The 22,560-nt window shown below is 40.8% G+C and overlaps 1 protein-coding gene across 1 annotated transcript in view; it reads right to left on the bottom strand.

The window, feature by feature from the left end:
• The window catches only part of LOC134353572 (dnaJ homolog subfamily C member 24-like), a 53,618-nt gene extending 31,400 nt beyond the window's left edge, over positions 1 to 22,218 (bottom strand). The window contains exons 1-2 of the mRNA XM_063061631.1: positions 21,975 to 22,218; positions 19,374 to 19,603 (exon numbers count right to left, since the gene is read on the bottom strand). Of these exons, the coding sequence (XP_062917701.1) occupies positions 19,374 to 19,478 (105 nt within the window). The 5' untranslated portion in view covers positions 19,479 to 19,603; positions 21,975 to 22,218. The remainder of the gene's footprint in view (positions 1 to 19,373; positions 19,604 to 21,974) is intronic.
• Positions 22,219 to 22,560: the final 342 nt, after the last annotated feature.

Below are 22,560 nucleotides of genomic sequence, written 5' to 3'. Positions count from 1 at the left end.
TTTTCTTACTAGTTTCTACCTGATTAGGCATCACAGAGTCAATTTATTATTAGTGTTACATTTCACCTCAGATAAAACAATACAATGCTATTATCTACATTTCTTCAGAAAAGGTTTGATAAACTTAACAGCTATTTGACAGCATGTGTGAAAATGCTTCACTTCATGTTTGGTAGGAAATCAAATAGGTTAAGTGGAACTTAAATTTTGAAAACAAAGGGTGATATACACTCAAGGCCACTCGATTAAGTATGGAAAAGAATAGAAAAGATGAAGGGATAGATAGAACCAATCTGATACAGCAAGGGAACAACTGTGTACACTCAGTGGCTACTTTATAAGGTACACCTGTGCACCTGCTCGTTAATGCAAATATCTAATCAGCCAATCACATGGCAGCAACTCATCACATAAGAGCATGGAGACATGGTCAAAAGGTTCAGATTTTGCTCAAACTAAACATCAGAATAAGGAAGAAATGTGATCTAAATGACTTTGCCCATGGAATGATTTTAGGTGCCAGATGAGATTATTTGAGTAGCTCATAAATGCTAATGGTTAAACTAGCTTAGCAAGGCGTTAGCAACCACAGTACCAGGTCAGAAAGTGGAAGGATGCAGAAAAAGGTTGTCAGGGCCAGTAAAAACAGGCAGAAACAAAGTAATAGAAAGGATAGGATGGATAGTTTGAAGTGTGTGTATTTTAATACTAGGAGTATTATGAATAAAGGTTATGAATTTAAAGCATGAATCAATATATGGAACTATGATGTTGTGGTCATTACAGAGACTTGGTTGAGAGAGGGACAGGAATGGGTGCTTTAATGTCCCAGGGCTGCAATGTTTTATAAAAGACAGACAGCAAGGTAAAGGGGCAGGGGTATTGAATAATAGGAAGGGTGCAATCAATAAGAAGATTAAGGAATGGTGTAAAAACAACAGGGTTGGTGTCATGGGGGACTTCAACTTTCCCTAATATAAACTAGAGCCTTCTTAGTGCAAGTGGTTTAGACGAGGTAGAATTTGTTGGGTGCATCCAGGAGGATTTCTTAAATATGTAGAGAGTCCATCAAAAAGAGGAGCTGTACTGGACCTGATATAGGTAATGAGCCTGGCCAGGTGACCAGCCTTTCAGTGGGTGAGCAGTTAGGGTACAGTGACCACAACTCCTTATGTTTTAAGATAGTTATAGATCAGGATAAGCGTGGACCTTGTGGGAGAACATTCAACTCGAGCAGGGAAAATTATGAGAGTATTAGGTAGGAACTAAGGAGTTAACTGGGAACATCTGTTTTTGGTCAAATCCACATCCGACAATGTGGAGGGTACTTAAAGACCAACTGCACAGAGTACAGGACAGGTATGTTCCAATAAAGAAGAACAAGGACGGCAAGTTAAGAGAACTTGTATGTCGAGAGAGGTGACCAATTTAGTCAAGAAGAAAAAGAAAATGAATGTAAAACTTAGGAAGCTAGAGTCAAACAGATTCCTATAGAATTATAAAGAAGTCAGTAAAGAACTCAAGAAGGGAATTAGGAAAGCAAGGAGGGACCATGAAATGTCCTTGGGCAAGCAGGAATAAAGAGAATCCCTAGGGATTCTGTACATATTTCAGGAACAAAAGGATAACTAGGGAGAGGGAGGCACCATTAAAGGATAAAGGGGAGAATATTTGCTAGGATGTAATCTTGTGGGTTAGGTCCTTACTGAGTACTTCTCTTCAGTATTTACCAAGAAGTATGTGGAGGATAAGGAGATCAGTGCTGAAAATATTAATATGCCTGGGCATTTCAAAGTAAAGGAAGAGATAGTGATTGGTCTCTTAAAGAGTATTAAGGTGGATAAGGCCCCAGGGTATGATGGCATACAGGATACCTCAGGTTACTGAAAAAGCCTAGTGAAGACATTGCTGGGGCCTTGACCTCTGTTACCACAGGCAAGGTCTTGCTAGACTTATAAGTATCTAATGTTGTTCCATAGAACCAGGGATAGACTGGTGAGTCTCATGTCAGTGGTAGGGAAGTTACTGGAGAGAGTTCTTTGGGATAGGATCTCTTGAGCATTTGGAAAACCATGACTTAATTAGGGAAAGCTAACATGGCTTTTTGTGGAGCAAGTCGTGTCTTACGAACTTGATTGAGTTTTTTGATGAGGTGGTGAGGGTGACTGATGAAGTTAGAGCTGTGGATGTTGTCTGTGTGGATTTTAGTAAGGCATTTGATAAGGCCCCTAATGGGAGGCTCACCCAGAAGTTCTAAGACATTTGGAATCAATGGTTAATGGTTGTTTGGATTCAGAACTGGCTTGCCCATAGAGGATGGTGAACAAAGGTACTTATTCTAGCAGGAAGTCTGTGATTAGTGAGCGCTATCACAGGGAACCATACTGGGCCGTCTGCTATTTGTAATGTATATAAATGACCTGGATGAAAGCATAGATGGGTGAGTTAGTAAGTATGCAGATGATACAAAGATTGGTGGTATTGTGAATAGTGTAGAAGACTGCCAAAGAATACAGCGGGATATGGACCAGTTGCAAAGAAATGGTAGATGGAGTTTAACCTGGCCTAATGTGAAGTGTTTCACCTTGGTAGGTCAAATGTAAAGAGAGAGTATACTGTTAAAGGCAAGTCCCTTATCAGTGTTGATGAGCAGAGGGTTATTGGGGTCCAAGTTCATAGCTCCTTGAAAGTGGCTACACAGGTTGATAGGATGGTTAAGACGGCATATGGCATGAATGGCTTTATTAATTGAGGCATTGAGTTCAAAAGTTAGGAGTTACTATATGTGCAGCTTTATAAAATTCTAGTTAGTCCACATTTGGAGTGTTGCATACAGTTCTGGTTACCCCATTATAGGTCAGATGTCGAGGCTTTCGGTGCAGAAGAGGCTTAAGAGGACGCTGCCTGGATTAGAGGGCATGTGCTGTAACAAGAGGTTGGTCAAACTTTGGCTGTTTTCTCTGGAGTGGTGGAGGCTGATGGGAGATCTGATAGATGTTTGTAAGATTATGAGAGGTATAGACAGACAGTATCTTTTTCCCAGAATTGTAACGTCAAGTACAAGAGGGCATCCACTTAAGGTGAGGGGGTAATTTTAAAGGAGGTGTTAAAGATAAGTTTTTTTTTACACAGCATATTCCATGTTGCATGGTGGTGGTAGAGGCAGATACATTAAGAGGCTTTTAAGAAATGGTTAGATAGGTACACGAACGTGAGGAAAATGGACGGATATGAACATTGTGTAGACGTAAGAAATTAGTTTAGTTGACCATTTAATTGCTAATTTATTTAGTTTGGCACAATATTGTAGGCCAAAGGGCCTGTTCCTTTGCTGTACTGTACTATGTTTTTTGTTCTATCTCCTGGGATTTTCAGGTACAGTTGTCTCTAGAGTTTACAGAGAACAGTGCAAAAAACAAAAGACATGAAGTGAGCGGCAGCTCTGTGGGTGAAAATGCCCTGTTAAAGAAAGAGATCAGAGAGAATGGCCAGATTGGTTCAAGCTGACATGAAGGCGAAACACATTACAACATTATGCAGAGGAGTATCTCTGAATGCACAACATATCAAACTTTGCTGAGGATGAGCTGCAGGAGCAGAAGACCACATTGGATTCCACTCCTGTACATAATCAAGTACCCACTGAGTATACTGTCAGTAAATAGAGAAAACCAAGTTAAGGCAAGTGTAGAAAATTACCTGCACACCCCTTCTCCCCAAATACTCCCACCAACCATAAAGGCTCTACACAGTTAGTTAAAAATGCCCAATGCATCACCGGCACTAGCCTACCCGCTATCAAGAACATACAGTTCCGTGCAAGTCTTATTCACATATATGAAGCTATGGTGCCCAAGACCTTTGCACAGTACTGTACCTGTCAACGTGGAGCAGAGAGCGAGTTTGTAAATTTGGCAAGAGGAAAGGATGTTGGGAATGGTGAGGGTGGAGTGCCATGAGAATGGTGTGGGATAAATGGCAGAGAAGGAATGCTGGAGGTCATTTGGTCATTTGATTCCAAACAATTGGTTTACTGATCATTACAGAATGTCTCTCTGGTGCTTCCCACTCCCTCCCCTCTCCATTCACCCTTTCCCAACTATGATTCCCCTCTCCCTGTCCACAACACAGACCCATATCGGAATCTGCTTTATCATCACTCAAAAACGTCATGAGTTTTTTTTTTGTGGCAGAGGTACAGTATGATACATAAAGTTACTATAGTATTATGCAAAAGTCATAGGCACCTTAGCTACATATATCTGCCCAAGTACTTTATATAAAGAAATGTGCCAGAAAAGGGGTAGCACTATCATGAAGGACCCCACCCACACTGCTCAGGATTGCTGTCCCAATCCCATAAAAAGGAAGAGGATACACAGCATTCACCCCAGGAGCAGACGACTCAAAAACAGTGATCTCCCCCAAGCCGCAAGGCTGATCAACACCTCCACCGACTAACGTACTTCATAATCATTTCCTGACAATCACCTTACGCAAAGATCCTTCTGTGCCTAGCTTTACCTTATGTACATACAATCAATATATAAGCTAAACTTAAGTATTTATATTTATTGTGTTCTTCATGCTTTTTTTATGCTGTATCGGATCTGAGGAACAACCACTTGATCTCCTTTACACGTGCACCAAAGAATGACAGCGAACAATCTTGAATCTTGAAAAATCATTCTAAACTTATTATTTTCACATTCCAAACTAGGATTGATACAGAACCATGGAGGCACAGAAACAGGCTCTTCAGTCCCTCTCATCTGTGCCAAACCATTTAAACTACCAACTCCCATCGACCTGCACGAGGACCATAGCCCTCCATATTCCTACCATCCATGCACAGTACCTATCCTAACTTCTCTTAAGTGTTGAAATAGAGCTCATATACACCACTTGCACTGGCAGTTTGTTCTACACTCTCAAGACTCTCTGAGTGAAGAAATTTCCCTTCATGTTTCCTTTAAACTTTCCACCTTTCACTCTTAACCCATTACCTCTGATTGTAGTCCCATCAACCTCAGTGGAAAAAACCTGCTTGCAATTAACCTTATCTATACCTCTTCATTTTTTATACTGCTACCAATTCTCCCTCCAATCTTCTACGTTCGAACGCATAAAGTTCTAACCTATTCAATCCTTCCTTATAACTCTGGTCCTCCAGTCCCAGCAATGTCCTTGTAAATTTTCCCTGTAGTCTTTCAACCTTACTTACATTTTTCCTGTAAGTAGTTGACCAAAACTGACACAATACTCCAGATTAGTCCTCACCACTATCTTCAACATAACAACACGATTACTTTGACCTATGATGGCCAATGTGCCAAAAGTTTTCTTTACGGCCCTACCTACCTGTGACACAACTTTCAATGAATTATGGACCTGTATTCCTAGATCCCTCGGTTTCACCACGCTCCTCAGTGCCCTACTGCTCACTGTGTAAGACCTAGCCAAGTTGACCCTCCCCAAGCGCAACACCTTGCACTTGTCGGCATTAAATTCCATCTGCCATTTTCCCAGTTGGTCCAGAGTTAGGCTATTTGGCCCATCTAATTTCATTCAAATATGACTGATTTTTTTTACACCCCATTCTTCACTTCTCCCCGTAACTCTTAAACCCCTATCAACCTCTGCTTTATAAATCCATAAGTTATAGGAGCAGAATTACTGCTACCACAGGGCCTTGAAATGTATCCTGCTACTAAATCAAGTTCAAGTTTATTGTCATCTGACTGTACATATATACAACCAAATGAAACAACGTTCCTCCAGACCACAGTGCACCCACAAAACATATGTCAAACACAGCACATATAACAAAATTAATGAAATATAATTCAAAATGCACACAGAGCTTAGCAGAGGTAAGCAGTACCATAAACACCTTGCTGTCCTAGCAACAAAACCTCGGTGGTGGCACATTATTCCTTAGTCCTTATATATGCCTTGATGTACCTAAGTGACCTTGGAGTACTTAAGTCTGACCTTAGGTACATGAAGTATTCTGTTCACAGGACCCAGTTTGACAACAAGTGCCTGCTGCGTTATCTTTGCCCACGAAGCTCTATTTCAAGCCTAAATGCAACTTTTTTTTAAGATCCCCAAACGTTTTTTAAAGAAGATCTCTATCACATTGTGCAGCTGCTGAAATGACAAACCTCAAACAGATACGGGAAAAAAATGGTTAAAATATTCTGAAATTGTGCAACATTTAAAAAATTGGCTTGATGAAATGAAATGTGGAGGTCAGTTATTTGCACCCAAGCATTTGTCTACTCCTTGCTCTGTGGGCACGTTGGTTCATCTGGCCCCAATTAGATAAAACGTTCTGTCAACACTTCTGAGTTTTTCTTTCTTTAATTGATCATTCTGTCAAATTAATAAGACTGCAGTAGAATCTCAGTTTTCCCCAAGCAACATTGCCTGTTAACTGCTGAGAGAATAAACTACTGAAATGTCACAAGGTAACTGCACCTATACTAGACTAGAAGCAGCACTACAAGTTAATTACTTGCACTGCTTAATTCGATATTCAAATGTAGTTTTGTAATTCCTTCATCTGTTATAAATGACTGAGATGGAATATACACTCAGTGGCCACTTTATTAGGTACAGGAATGTAACCTGGTGTGGTTTTCTGATGCTGTTGCCCATCCACTTCATAGTTCAACGAGTTGTTTGTTCACAGATGCTCTTTTACACACCTCCATTATAATGAATGATTATTTGAGTTGCTGTCAGCATGAACCAGTCTGGCCATGGGGCAGTATGATAGCATTGTAGCTTGCACAACACTTTACAGTACCAGCAACCTGGGTTCAATTTCCGCCACTGTCTCTAAGAGGTTCAAACATTCTCCCCATGACCGCATGGGTTTCCTCCAAGAGCTCTGGATTCCTCCCACAGTCCAAAGATGTATGGGTGGTAGGTTAATTGGGCATTGTAAATTGTCCCTTGATTAGGCTAGGCTTAAACTGGCAATTGCTGCATGGTGTGGATCAAAGGGCCGTAAGGGCCTCTCATGCTGGATCTCAATAAGTTAATTCTCCTCTGAACTCTCTTATTAACATTGTGTTTTACCCACTGAACTATCACTCACTGGATGTTCTTTTTTTGATTTTTGCACCATTCCCCCAGGACTTCAGCAATTTCTGAGATACTTAAACCACCCTGTCTGGCACCAACAATCACATGGTAGTTAATCACTAAGATCACATTGCTTCCCCATTCTACTGTTTGGTCTGAGCAGCAATTGAACCCCTTGACCATGTCTGCATGCTATTATGCACTAAATTGCTACCACTTGATTGGCTGATTAGATATTTGCATTGACAGGCAGGTGAACGGGTGTACCTAATAAAATGGCCACTGAGTGTGTGTTATCCATTTATACTGAAACAATTTGCAAGCAACAAATTCAGGAGATGCAGTCAAAGATATTCACGTAATTTATATTTTGTGCATAGTAACATCCCACACATTAACTGAGGTGACTGAGAATTTAATCAATGTATAGATGATGTGGCTGAGGGGAGAATGTTGACCAAGATATCAAGGGTACTGGGTTTTTCCAATAGTTGAAAAACTTCACGTAATTTCCCCAAACAGCTAAGAAAGTAGAATGAGAGATGCCACAGTGAAGAAGCCTGGCCAGCATCTCTACTGCCTTAGAAGTTTATGTAGATTAATTATGTCATCAAAGGAAACAGTAAAATACAGTACAGACCAATGTTCCCTCTAATTTGTAATGACCAGTGTGCACAAAAATCTTGTGCTGTGCAATTTTTTGTGCAGTGACTACAATACGTGCGCACTGAATTTTTAAGTGGAAGTAAACCTGAAGCTAATCTAAGGATAACAAACTTCCAAACCAAGTTTGTTTTTCATTGTTTAAAAGAAATAAAATAACTGTCAACAAGAACTTCGATCTCAGGGTTTGATCGTTTTCGCTCTTGTTCATCTGCACCCTCACAAAGCATATGTCGTAGGCCTGTAGTGGATAATGAAGAATTTTCTTGCTGGAGCTTTTGCACACCATGTGATTTACTAGCTAAATGACACTTTAAAAAGTCAAGTTTACAAATATCACTTCACTTCTTCCCACATGCAAATTCTCCAGCAACTTTTCTATCACGGCAATACATGTAGGTAACACTAGTTTCTGTATTGTACGTAAATATTTCTTGTAGATGCACATTCCTGACCTCATGAGCTTTCAGTGTAATAGTTTCTACACTTTAACCTACACTAAGAGCAAATTAACTCTTCCCTCCCACATGGCCCTCCATTTTTCTTTCATCCATGTGCCTATCTGAGAGTCTCTTAAATCTTCCTAATGTACCTACCTCTACCACCACCCCTGGCAATGCGTTCCATGCACCCACCATTCTCTCTGTAAAAAACCCACCTCTGACATCTCCACTATACTTTCCCCCAATCATCTTAAAATTCTGTCCTCTCATACATATCAGCCTTTTTCTGCCCTACCTCTGGCTGTCCACTTGATCTATGCCTCTTATCATCTTGTACACCTCTACCAAGTCACCTCTCACCCTAGTTCACTCCACAGAGAAAAGCCCTAGCTCACTCTCTCTTCCCTCATAAGACATGTTCCCCAATTGAGGCAGCATCCTCTGAAAAGTTTCCACATCCTTAAAAACTGATCAAAACTGAACACAATACTCCAAGTGTGGTTTAACCAGAGTTTTATAGAGCTCGCGAGTTCTGAACTCAATGCCCTGACTAATGAAGGTCAACACACCACGCACCTAACAACCTGTGCACAACTTTGGGGGACCCCAAGAACCCTTTCCCTCCACTGACAAACTTCTACAAATGTACAATGGTAAGAACTCTGTCAGGCTGTATCATAGCCTGGTAAGGAAACTCCAATAAACAGAGAAAAATTCTTGAGAAGCGAGGAGATGCAAGATTACCAGGGAAGGTTGTAATACAGGAATGGAGTTACATCAAATCACCCATGATTTTTATCGAACAACAGAGGACAATCAGAGTGCTACACCAGCCTATTCACCTCCTCTCTCACCTCCATTCAGTGCCTCAAACAGTCCTTCCAGGTGAGGCAACACTTGGTCTGCAAATCTGCTGAGGTTGTCTATTGTGTCCAGTGCTCCTAATGAGGCCTCCTCTACATTGGTGAGACCCATCGTAATCTGGGATCCACTTTGTCAAGCACCCCACAACTTCTGCCAGAAGCGGGACTTCCTGGTGGCCAAGCATTTTAATTCCGATTCCCATTCCTATTCCGACACGTTGATCAGGTGCCAAGATGAGGTCACCCTCAGAGTGGAGGAGTAACACCTCATATTCTGTCTGGGTACCCTCCAACCTGATAGCATGAAAAGTGATTTCTCTTTCAGGTGAACAAATTACCTCCAACATGTGTGTGTGTTGCTCTGGATTTTCAGCATCTGCAGACCTTCTTGTGCTGAGTAATCTATTCCTGCTCAAAAATTGCACTTCCATTTTCTACTCAATCATTTCCCAGTCTAATGCTGCTAAACCTTTGTATAAGTTTTAAAAAGTACTATGTACCTACTAGAACCATGCCTTATAAAAGCTCTATAAAGTATTCACTGGCACACCAAAAAAGCAAGTCAACATTTAGTTGGCTATGGGTTAATCTTGTAAACTGAAGCATAATATTAAACTGAATGTAACTACTCACATTTAATTTGATTATTTTATTATCAAAATTCCCAACACTAACACATTTTTCCAGTTCTACATTTCTGTCTATCACAAGCAGTCTGTTAATTTCACAAGTTTATACAGATGTGGAAACACACAGACCGTTAAAATTAACAGTAACATTTACACAAAAATAGTGCAAAACCAGGCCACTAGTTATCACAGTTTGAAAAGCATAGATGTTATAGACAGCAAGAGCTAGAAGACATGAATTAAAGTTCAAAGTAAATTTTATTATGTGTGTATATATATGTCACCACATAAAACCTTGAGATTCTTTTTCCCGCAGGAATGCTCAGCAAATCTATAGAAAAGTAACTATAACAGGATGAATCTAAAATCAAGTAGAGTGCAGAAGACAACAAACTGTGCAAATGCAAATATAAATAAATAGTAATAAATAACGAGAACATGAAATAACAAGACAATGAGTTTAAAATGAGATCGTTGGTTGTGGGAACATCTCAATGGATGGGCTGGTGAGTGTAGTTACCTCCTTTTGTTCAAGAGGCTGATGGTTGGTGGGTAGTAAACCTGGTGGTGCAAGTCCTGAGGCTCTTGTACCTTCTACCTGATGGCAGCAGTGAGAAAAGAGTATGGCCTGGGTGGCGAGGATCTTGCAGTAAGGGATTATGATGAATCCCAATTTTAGCCTGGACACAATTTTTCAGAACTAGTCTAAGATAGGGCTTTAAGATCTAGGATAATTATTTATTTCAAAGATAATCCCAAAGGAGGTTAAAATTTACAGTTAACAAAAACTTACGAGTTTTCCCTTAAGATTCATTTTGAGAAAAAGAACGCAAAATTCAAAGTGAATTTATTATCAAAGTACACATATATCTCCATATCCCTGAGATTTATTTTCTTGCGGGAATTCACAGTAGTACAAAGAAATGCAATAGAATCAATGAAAAACTAGATAGAAAGACTGACCAATGTGCAAAAGAAGACAAATTGTGCAATTACAAAAACAAATATTAATACATAAATAATATTGAGGTGATTTGTAGAGACCTTGAAAGTGAATTGATAGGTTGTGGAATCAGTTCACTACTGCACTGACTCCAGCATGGATGCCACACCACACCGCCTCCAACGCCCTGGTGGAGCACCCAACTCCGACACCTGCCCTTAGGCAACTGCAAATAGGCGACACCGCAGCTTGAGGGTTAGTCCTCATTACAACCGAGGCCCCCATCCGGCCCCACCATTCACCAATAAACCAATGAATTGGACTTGCAACATTCCATAACACCAATGTCCAAAAGGGTCTTGTGATCACATGAAAAGCAACTAAAACAATCACTTGCTGTCAGATCGCACACCTCTTTCGCACACCGAAGCCCCTTTGTCACAGGCAGAATCAGTGTCTGTACCAAGTCCAGCTTCTTCAGTTTCTCAGCCAAAGAGCAACGCTGACAGAGTAGACCTGCAATACTTAAAGTTCGTAATGTCTAAGGTCTTGTGATCGTAAATAATACATTAAAAAATTACAATAACACTTTTGGCTGACCCCTTAGTAGAGCTGATTCCTAGCATGCCACCATCTTCTGGAAATTTGACCACTTTGTTAAATCTTGAAGCTACTAACTTCTGAGCTTGGAGATTAAAATCCCACTCCATAGGCTACAAACATACAGCCTAATATCCCAGACTATAGCATTACTGAAGCTTCTGTTGTTTTCAGAGCCTTCAAGATGGACATAAAGGATCACATAGCACCATTTTAAAGAGAGGCATGCAAGCTATACCCAGTGTTCCAGCAAAGACCATTCAATGTCACTAAAATAAAACTTTGATGATCGAATAATCATTATATTACTGTTTCTGTGATTCTGCTGCGTATAAATTGGCTTTTGCAATTCTTATAAGAGTATTGTCTCTTCAAAAGTACTTCATTAATTGTTAAGTACTTCAGGCTGTTTTGAAATGATCATAAAAGGAGCAATTCTTTTTTAACCAATTTCCCCCTGGGATCAATAAAGTATGACTATGACTATGACTATGACTTATGAGAGCCATGCAAAAGAAAACCTCCAAGAGGACCACAACCTTGTCCCAGGGCTTGGAGGCTTGCGTGTCTCACTGACCCAGAGAAATATGTTGGCTGGAGTCAGGGCTTTGTACTTTGGCTCTTGGTAGGATTACCCATGCCAAACAGGTGAAAGGGTAGAGTCTGATTAAACCTGATTCTGATGTAAATACTGTGGTAACACCAGTCAGAACAGTCTAATCTCTCAACTAGCAAGTTCCTATATTCAGTATACAATATTTTTTAATGGGAAGATGAGATCAAGGAAGGGAGCAAAGTAAAGAAATTAGAGGACCTTCCTCTTTTTAGGAAACCATCTATTATCTTCTAAGAAGTCGAGTAAAGTGCACAACAAAAGGGGATCTAACAGAGTTAGAGGAACGTTAGAAACAAAACCTTCCTGAAATTGTTACAGATTTTATTTAATGTGTATTTTATCACTTTAATGTTCAGTTTAATAACTACCTGCCTTGTGTCTTCTTGTCTCTTAAATAACAACAGGAAGCTGCAGTTTTTTATTAAAATCAGGAGCACGGTATTCTTTTAAAGTGCAATGCTGTGATTGCACTGATGCAGACTCTGAGGCCGAAGGATATCCTCTCCAAGTTTTGATCTGGTGATAAAATGTCTTTATACATCGACAACCCGTCCACACCAGAATTAAACTGCTGTCAGGCATAGTTCACTTCAAGCACAAAGAAATGCCAAGATAATCAGGGAACAAGCCACCAACTGATCAGACTCTGTAACCAGCATCAGAAGAAGGCATATCTAGTGTTTGGCATCATCATAGTGGGCAGGTTCTTTCACTCCTAATCCAAGACAGTTAATAAATTATATTCCTGGTTGATCCAGATGACAACATCTTACCATGACTGTAAAAGCTATAGCTGTGAGCCACATTCAAACAAATAATATCACACTACTGCCACCTAATGCCTGTGGAAGATTTTCGGATTCCTCTATCTCACACTAAAATAGGCTTGAACCAGTTTCCTGTGAAGATTGATTTCATTTTTAAATCTATATCTTAATGATCCTCATCTTCAGCCACCTAACCAATCATCAATAATTAAAGTAAGTTATTCTGCCTAACCAGCTTCCTCCCATTTTCCCCTGGGTAGTTTTCAATGGCACTGAAGCATAACGGTTAATGCATCACTTTACAGCATGCCAGCTGTAAGATCAGGGTTACACATATGAAATGCTGGAGGAGCTCAGCAGGTCAGGCAGCATCAACAGTCAACATTTCTGGTCAAGACCTATCTTCAGGACCTGCCCTGAAGAGGGGTCTTGGCCTGAAGTGACCACTCTTGATTCATTGCCATAGATGCTGCCTGTCCTGCTGAGTTCCTCCAGTGTTTGGTACGTGTTACTCTGGATTTCCAGCATCTGCCGAATCTCTTGCATCTGTGTGCAAGATCGGTGTTCAATTCCTGCCACTGCTTGTAAGAAGTTTGTACACCCTCCCCGTGACCATGTAGGGTTCCTCCAGGTGCTCCGATTTCCTCCCACATTCCAAACACGCATGGGTTAGGGTCAGTTGTGAGCACGCTATCGAGACAGCGGGAGCATGGCGACACTTGCGGGCTGCCCCCAGCACATTCTCAATGCAAGCTATGCATTTCTATGTATGTTTCAGTGAATCTTTAACTCTTTTTGATGAATTGCTACCTTCTTCATGATTATAGTTTCCCCAAATATCTGATATCCTTAAATACAGAAAGTAGTTTTCATAAATACTTGCAATGCAAAAGGTTGAAGTGATCAGTTCTACACACAAGTATAGTATGGTGGGAAGTTTTATGCACTGACCTAACGTGCACGTGAACTGACCTATAAGATGGACAAGCATCAGATATCACGTGCACCCTGCAAATGCACAAGCATCTAACAAAGGCTAGTCTAGGAAATGCAAACATACTCCACATCATGAAGATCCAGAAGCTAAATATGTATTCACCAAAGGATGCCTACAAACTCAACACCAACCCAATCCAACAGATGCTGAGGTGCCCAATCCATCTACTCTTTGTTGCTTGAAAGCCCTGTTAACAACAAACTCTGCTGTACACATAGACCACACACAAAATGCCGGAAGAACTCAGCAGGCCATATATGGAGGGAAATACAGTCAATGTTTTGGGCCAAATTAGACAATCAATTTTGCTTTCCAAGGTAAACTTCTAACCTGATTGCAGCTACTGGTAATCACATTTTGTGGTAGATCTTCAAGATTAAAAACATTAAAAGTGAATATTCCAAAATTAATAATTGTGAAGTAAAAATACAGTTGATGCCAATCTCGACACATTAATAATTTAAAGATTTTACTACATTACTGCTCATTACTAGCAACATAGTAATTATTTCAGGTTATTCTATTCAGCTAGTTTCCAATATTAATCTGTTACATTAAAAAACTGTCCATATTATAAATGTAATTGAAAAGTACTGATTAACTGTTTCGTACACTGGAGATATAAGAAAATGTATAAATGCAAATTCTTGCTTTCACTTGACCTACTAAACAGTCAAAGGGCTGTGACAGACACCACTTAAAGAGGAGGAGGTTCCTAACCAACAACTATGCCTGTACATTGCCACCAAGAAAAAAGTTAGGCTTTACATCTTATCACTATTCATGCTGTTGGCAAATATTCTGCATTCACTTATTGAACAGGACAGTTCATTGCATGCAAAGCACATTTACTGCAGACCTGAGGCACTAAACAAATACAAACTATCTAAGTGATTAGTAACAATAAGTGTAGATTTTATACACTTGGGTCATATAAAGCAACATAGAGAAATTCATCGTAATAAAGAACCTGTAAACTATTGCACAGAAGGAAGAAAAAGTATATTAAAGATTAGCTTTATTTGTCACATGTACATGGAAAAATATAGTAAAATTTGTCACTGGTGTCAAATCAAGTCAGCGAGAATTATGCAGGGGACAGTCTACAAGTGTTGCCATGCTCCTGATGCCAACAGAGCATGCTCACAACTCAGTAATCATAATGGTATGTCTTTGGAATGTGGCAGGAGAAAACCCAAATGGTCACAGGGAGAATGTACAAACTCCTTACAGACAGAGGTGAGAATTGCACCCCAATCGTACAGCTGCTACTGTAAAGCGCTATGCTCACCGCTACACTACCATGTACCCTTACTGGTTGCATTTTAAGTTGAAGGCATTTCACAATCCCATATTAATATGGAAACACAATTTTAGTCTTTGAGGGATTTAGAGAGTCTCATCTTTACCAGATATGCACCAGGGTTGCAGCGTTGCTGCCAAGTTAGAGGTATCTTGATAATTGAATTCCCCCTTCAGCAGGTAGTTTCTTAGCTTACAGCTACACCAGCGCTGTGCAGCAGGAGAATAGTTGAAATTATTAAAAGGCAGAAAGCCACTTATCAAACCTTGGGATCATTAACCAATGTTTACATTTGGCTCATTTCATTGAACAAAACACCATAAATCAGGCACTACTTTCAAGCTTAAAACAATTAACACATGAACACACTGTAGGCTTGCTAATGTGTCAACAGACAATAATGCCTGGAGACAAGATCAAAGATATGTAAATAATATATCATAGTCTCTTTGGGTGATAAATTATTTTATGCATGACATGATTGATTATGAGAAGAGTGACCATAATTTTATACAGAATTTGAAACTTTGAAGGCGGAGGGGAGTTGACTCTGATGAGAAATTACTTTGAAAAATATGATGGTTTAAAAAACAATTACTATCACTGAAAGAAATAATGCATTACTCAGAGAAAAATCATATTTCTTAAATGGACAAAAACCCATTGCAAAAGTGGTCTGCTGCGGCTGACATAAGTATTACCCCTCAACCATCAAACTCCTGAACTGGCATGACACTCACCTCAACACTGAACTGATTCCCCAAACTGGGGACTCACTTTTAAAGATTATACAATTTGTGTTTTTAATTTTATTAATTAATTATTATTATTCTGTTTATATTTTTATGTTTGCACAGTTTGTCTTTTGTACATCGGTTGTCAGTCTTTGTGTGTAGCTTTTCATTGATTCTATTGTGTTTTCTTGTAATTCCTGTGGATGCCTGCAAGAAAATGAATCTCAGGGTAGTACAGTCCCTTGTAAAAGTATTCAGCCCCCAACCCTTTGTTGACATAGATGAGTATTACAACCAGGAATTTTGATCAATTTTACTGAGAATTTTTATTTGTGAATCGCATGCTCCTTTTTTTACAGTAGAGCCCAAAAAACAGGGAGAATTGTAAAGCATGAAAAACTAAAAATTCAAAAATATAAATGTCAGCAGTTCAAAAGTATTCATCCCCCTTTGCTCAGTACTTAGTGAACCACCTCTCACAGCTGTTACAGTCTTTTTGGATAAGTCTCTATTAGTTTTGCACAATGTGATGGAGCAAGATTTGCCCAATCCTCCTTTGCAAAATTGCTCAAGCTATGCCAGGTTAGTTGGGGAGTGGCAGTGGACAGCAATCCTGAGGTCTTCCCTGAGAAACTCAATTGGATTAAAGTCAGGACTCTGACTGGGCCACTCAAGGACATCAATTTTCTTCATCTGAAGCCACTCCATGGTTGCTCTGGCAGTGTGCTTTGGGTCATTGTCCTGCTGAAAGACAAACTTCCTCCCCAGTTTAAGCTTTCTGGCAGAGGCTAGCAGGATTTTATCCAGGACCTCTCTGTATTTAGCAACATTCATCTTTCCATCAATCCTGATCAGATTTCCAGCCCCTGCTACTGAAAAGCATCGCCAAAACATTTCGCTACCTGCACCATACTTTACAGTAGGGACGGTGTTACCTAGCTGATGTACAGAATCAGATTTATACTGAATATTTTTAATGCACTGTATCTGGTGACTCATATGTACTTTGATAATAAATTTATTTTGAACTTTGAAGCAGTTAAAAGTAATATTAACGCTAATATTTAAAGATGTCAGAAAGAGCAGCAAGCTCCTTCCAAACCCCTGCAAGTGCACATCTCGCAGAACCTCTCATTGTCCCAGAACACATTCTACACAATCAGAAACGCTTATCGACAGCTCTACTCTCTAAGAAGGCTGAAGAGAACTGGACTATGTCCTCCTAAAAATATGCAGTGAAGAGCTCCTTAACAAGCTGCATCACTGCTTGGTGTGGAAACTGCATTGTGGTGCACAGGTAGGCTCGACACCAGGTACTCAGAACTGCCCAACCCATCACTGGCGCCAGCCTTCTCATCATCAATGTCAGGTAAACAGAAGGGTGGCAGAAAAGGGCCAGTAACCTCATGGATTGTTTGTCCCACTCCCATTAGGGAGAAGGCTACACCAAAACCACCAGACTCAAACACAGTTACTTTCCCCAAGCAGTAAAACTGATCAACATCTCCACCCACTAACCCACCCCTCCACTCCCCCATACACCCACAACTTTATCATTTCCTGTCAGTCACCTTATGTAAAGACACTCCTATGCCTGTAGATTTTCGCAAATAAAATGGCGAAACTCAGTGAATTTATTTAGTGTACTCCAAACACAGAACGCAAAAGCATAGTCACAGAACTTCACATAATTATGTCATCACATTAGACCAGTCAGTTAAAGTGAACCCCCAATTTAATGTTGGTGATTGTGAATTATGTACGTTTCCACCGATTACATTATCTTACATACCATAAGACAAAGGAGCAGAAGTAGGCCATTCGGCCCATCGAGTCTGCTCCGCCATTTTATCATGAGCTGATCCATTTTATCCTATTTAGTCCCACTGCCCCGCCTTCTCACCATAACCTTTGATGCCCTGGCTACTCAGATACCTATCAATCGCTGCCTTAAATACACCCAATGCCTTGGCCTCCACTGCTGCCCGTGGCAACAAATTCCATAGATTCACCACCCTCTGACTAAAAAATTTTTTCGCATTTCTGTTCTGAAAGTGCACCCTTCAATCCTGAAGTCATGCCCTCTCGTATTAGACTCCCCCATCATGGGAAACAACTTTGCCACATCCACTCTGTCCATGCCTTTTAACATTCGAAATGTTTCTATGAGGTCTCCCCTCATTCTTCTAAACTCCAAGGAATACAGTCCAAGAGCGGACAAACGTCCCTCATATGTTAACCCTCTCATTCCCGGAATCATTCTAGTGAATCTTCTCTGTACCCTCTCCAACGTCAGCACATCCTTTCTTAAATAAGGAGACCAAAACTGCCCACAGTACTCCAAGTGAGGGCTCACCAGCACCTTATAGAGCCTCAACATCACATCCCTGCTCCTATACTCTATTCCTCTAGAAATGAATGCCAACATTGCATTCGCCTTCTTCACTACCGACTCAACCTGGAGGTTAACTTTAAGGGAATCCTGTACGAGGACTCCCAAGTCCCGTTGCATCTCAGAACTTTGAATTCTTTCCCCATTTAAATAATAGTCTGCCCGTTTATTTTTCCTGCCAAAGTGTATAACCATACACTTTCCAACATTGTACTTCATTTGCCACTTCTCTGCCCATTCTTCCAATCTATCCAAGTCTCTCTGCAGACTCTCCGTTTCCTCAGCACTACCGGCCCCTCCACCTATCTTCGTATCGTCAGCAAACTTAGCCACAAAGCCATCTATTCCATAATCCAAATCGTTGATGTACAATGTAAAAAAAAGCGGCCCCAACACTGATCCCTGTGGAACACCACTGGTAACCGGCAGCCAACCAGAATAGGATCCCTTTATTCCCACTCTCTGTTTCTTGCCAATCAGCCAATGCTCTATCCACGTATGTAACTTTCCCGTAATTCCATGGGCTCTTATCTTGTTAAGCAGCCTCATGTGCGGCACCTTGTCAAAGGCCTTCTGAAAATCCAAATATACAACATCCACTGCATCTCCCTTGTCTAGCCTACTGGTCATGAGTCATTTTATGAATACCTTGAATCTTGAACCCAGACTTGAACAAAGTTGAATGCATGACTCTAAGAACTTTGTGGAGGTAAAATATGTTCTGATTCATGAGGCACTAGAACCACAATTTGGGTGAAGAGGGAGTTGGAATGAATTTCATTTGAATTTGGCTGGAACCATTTTTCTGAATGATCAGATATGAAGATAAAGTCAGGAATGATATGATGGGAGAAGGCAAGGGTGGTGGTAGGGTGAACAGAGAAAACCGATGCTATCATGGGGAGAACATACAAACTCCACACACACAGCATCATCTGTGAGGAAATGAGGCAGAAGCTCTATAACATGACATTTCCATCTTTTTATTATAACAATCTTTGAACTTTGAAGTTTTTGAGCAGTATCTAAACATGATTTACAAACAGTTAAAAAAGTTTCATTGCCAATTATGCCTCCAGTCAACGGCTCTCCAAGTGTTTTAGAGCAGGGCTTTAGCAGAATATTGCCCAAGGCTTAAAAACCACGAAGGCCTTGTTCTATTTCCTCAACTCTCAGAATCCAGATAAGTTCTGATGAGGACTGTGGGTGGCAAGGTGAATCCATCTGAATTTGACCCAATACATTGTGGATCAATGCCATTTAATTAAAAATAAACAGATCAATGCTAGTTACTATTATTAAATGCACAAAAATAAACTCAAACTCACCAATAGGATTAGTCTCTGATAATTTTGTTTTAACTTCTGTGGACTGTCTGATGGATCTGATCCCAGAATCTTGTACCAGTCTTTCTGAAGAATACTTGAACTCATACCGTTATTGGTGCTTTTCACATGCACCTGTTGGAACTTTTGTGCCCGGGAGAAAAATAATTGTGACAGTGTATTGGCTCCGTGTATTTAGTCTGTACAATCAGTGTAGAGAAACATGAACACACCTAAAGTAAATAACATGAAAAAATGGAAATGAGCAAAATAATCAAGCTAAAATAAAAGGTTATAATCCCTATAAAATGCATTTATAATTGAGGGAATAGAGAATGGATCACACAGAAGATGATTAAGGGAATTGCACAGCAGTTAGTGTTGCTGCCTCACAGTGCCAGGGACCCCAAACTATGGACTGACTTTTAAAGATTATACAACTTGTGTTTTTAATTTTATTTATTAATTATTATTTTGTTTATATTTTTATGTTTGCACAGTTTGTCTTTTGTACACTGGTTGTCAGTCTTTGTGTGTAGCTGTTCATTGATTCTATTGTGCTTTCTTGTAATTCCTGTCGATGCCTGCAAGAAAATGAATCTCAGGGTAGCACAGTCCCTTGTAAAAGTATTCAGCCCCCAAACCTTTGTTGACATAGATGAGTATTACAACTAGGAATTCTGATCAATTTAACTGAGAATTTTTATTTGTGAATCTCATGCTCCTTTTTTCACAGTAGGGCCCAAAAAACAGGGAGAATTGTAAAGCATGAATAACTAAAAATTCAAAAATATAAATGGCAGCAGTTCAAAAGTATTCATCCCCCTTTGCTCAGTACTTAGTGAACCACCTCTCATAGCTATTACAGCCAGTAGTCTTTTTAGATAAGTCTCTATTAGCTTTGCACAACATGATGGAGCAAGATTTGCCCAATCATGTAAAATCCAAAAGACCCTATTGTCCACCTCCACCACTGTCACCGGCAGCCCATTCCCACCACTCTCTGCGTAAAAAATTTACCCGACATCTCCTCTGACTTCCAAGCACCTTAAAACTATGTCCTCTCATGTTAGCCCTTTCAGCCCTGAGAAAAAGCCTCTACTATCCACATGATCAATGCCTCTCATCATCTTATACACCTCTATCAGGTCACTTCTCATCCTATGTTGCTCCAAGGAGAAAAGGCCAAGTTCACTCAACCAGTTCATTAAACCAAGTTCACTTCTATTTAATATAACTTAAAAAATATATATTTCTTACTGTAATACAGTTTCATTATGTATTGTAATCCATCACTGCCGCAAAACAAACTTCATGACATATGCCAGTGATATTAAACCCAATTCTGATTCAATTGTGACTTCCGATGTTGTCTTTAAGGAGTTTGCATATGGGTGCCCAATTTTTCTTTGCATGGTCCAATTTCCTTCTAGATCCCAAAGACATTCTGATAGGTTAATTGGTGACTTTAAATTACCCTGGTCTAATGGCAAATAGAATTAAAGTTGAATTGATAGACATGTTAAAGATTATTAGTTACAAGGTTATAACTTGATTAAATGAGGGGGAATTGGACTGATGGGATTGCTGTCCAGAAAGGCAGTGGGCAGAACAGACTTCTAGGCCATTATAAAATAACTGGCCTTTCTTCCAAAATGGTGAGATTCCCAATTGGATCAACAATTCTAATTAGATGAACGATATTCACAAATATTATTCTTCTCTCTCTCCACAGATGCCTCTCAGTTCTTTATTGTTTATTTAGAGATACAGCACAGAGTAGGCACCTTCCGGCCCAGTGAACCAGAGGACCTAGCAATCCACTTATTTAACCCTAGTCTAATCACAGGACAATTTTACAATGACCAATTAACCTACTAACAGTCTTTGGACTGTGGGAGAAAACCAGCACCCAGAGGAAACCCATTGTTCAAGGGGAGAACGATCAAACTCTTTCCAGATAACGTCATAATTGAATTGTGAACTCGGCATGCCCCAAGCTGAAACAGTGTTGCGCTTACTGCTATGATATTCCCACCCAACAATATCAACAATATCTCTCTTCCCCACCCCTGACAGAAGCTGGTAGACCAGCTAAGTTCCTTGCAGGGGTTCCCAACGTGGAGTAAACAGACCCCACGGTTAATGGCAGGGGTCCATGGCATAAAACGGTTTGGGAACCCCTGCCCAAGCAAACTGTTTGGTTTGTTTGTGGCTGGCTCCAGACCTACTGAAGCAGCAGAGCCTTAACCACCTTAGTCCAGGGTGGAGTCCCCAGTAGAATCCACACCACTGAAAAAAGTAAATTATTTTCGGAAAAAGGAGATGGGGTGGGGAGTAGTTCTGTGCTCAACCAACACATCTCGTGGGAGACTGCAGATGCCTGAATCTGGAGCAACAAATAAGAACTCAGTGAGTCGTTCATCATCCGTGGAGAGAGTCCACGCTGCGGGTTGACACCATTCATGTGGACACTGTGGGATCTTCCCGTGCAGAAAATGGCTTCCGCACGGGAAGAGCGGTTTCATTTTATTGAGGAGGAATCTAAGAAGCTACAAGGGCCAACACTGAGGGAAAAAGTGTTATCTTTACGTGCCCGCTTACTTCCTCATTCCTCCGGCTCCTCGCATACTAAACGTGAGCAACGCGCAGCAGCCTGGCAATTCGCTACGCCTCCTTTCAGCCATCCGCCGCGGAGCCGAGCCGGAGGGTGGGGGAAGGCAGAGAACACACCAACCCGTCGGAACCAGCAGCCCAGCCTCCAACGCTCCAGGGAACCGACTTTTGATCGGACAAGGGACAGGTCGGGGTGAGTGGGACGGCCGTTCGAACGCAGTGCGCACGCCCGCCGTGAGGGAGACGGCAGTTGGAAGGCGGTGCGCACGCGCATGGAGGAGGAGGAGGTGGTCGGTCGGTCGAACGCGATGCCGTCGGTCCCGCGGGGGGGGGGCACGTGATCCACCTTCAGCGCTTGCGCACAACCTCGGTTCTCAGAGAGGAAGTGGGGGCGGGAGTGATAGTTTGGGGTGGTAGTGGTATAGGGGTCTTTAGGGTGTCGGTGAGGAGATGTAAGAGAACAAAGTCTAGGACCAGAGGGTACTGCTTCATTATTCAAGGACGTCCCTTTAGAACAGAGATAAGAAGGAAGGAAAATGGAGTTGAGAGGAAAGATAAACCAGCCATATTTCAA

Source organism: Mobula hypostoma, chromosome 11 (genome assembly GCF_963921235.1).
Source record: "Mobula hypostoma chromosome 11, sMobHyp1.1, whole genome shotgun sequence".
Lineage (NCBI taxonomy): Eukaryota > Metazoa > Chordata > Chondrichthyes > Myliobatiformes > Myliobatidae > Mobula > Mobula hypostoma.
The sequence above is the reverse complement of the archived record's forward strand: the minus strand, read 5'-3'. Positions and strand labels throughout refer to the sequence as shown.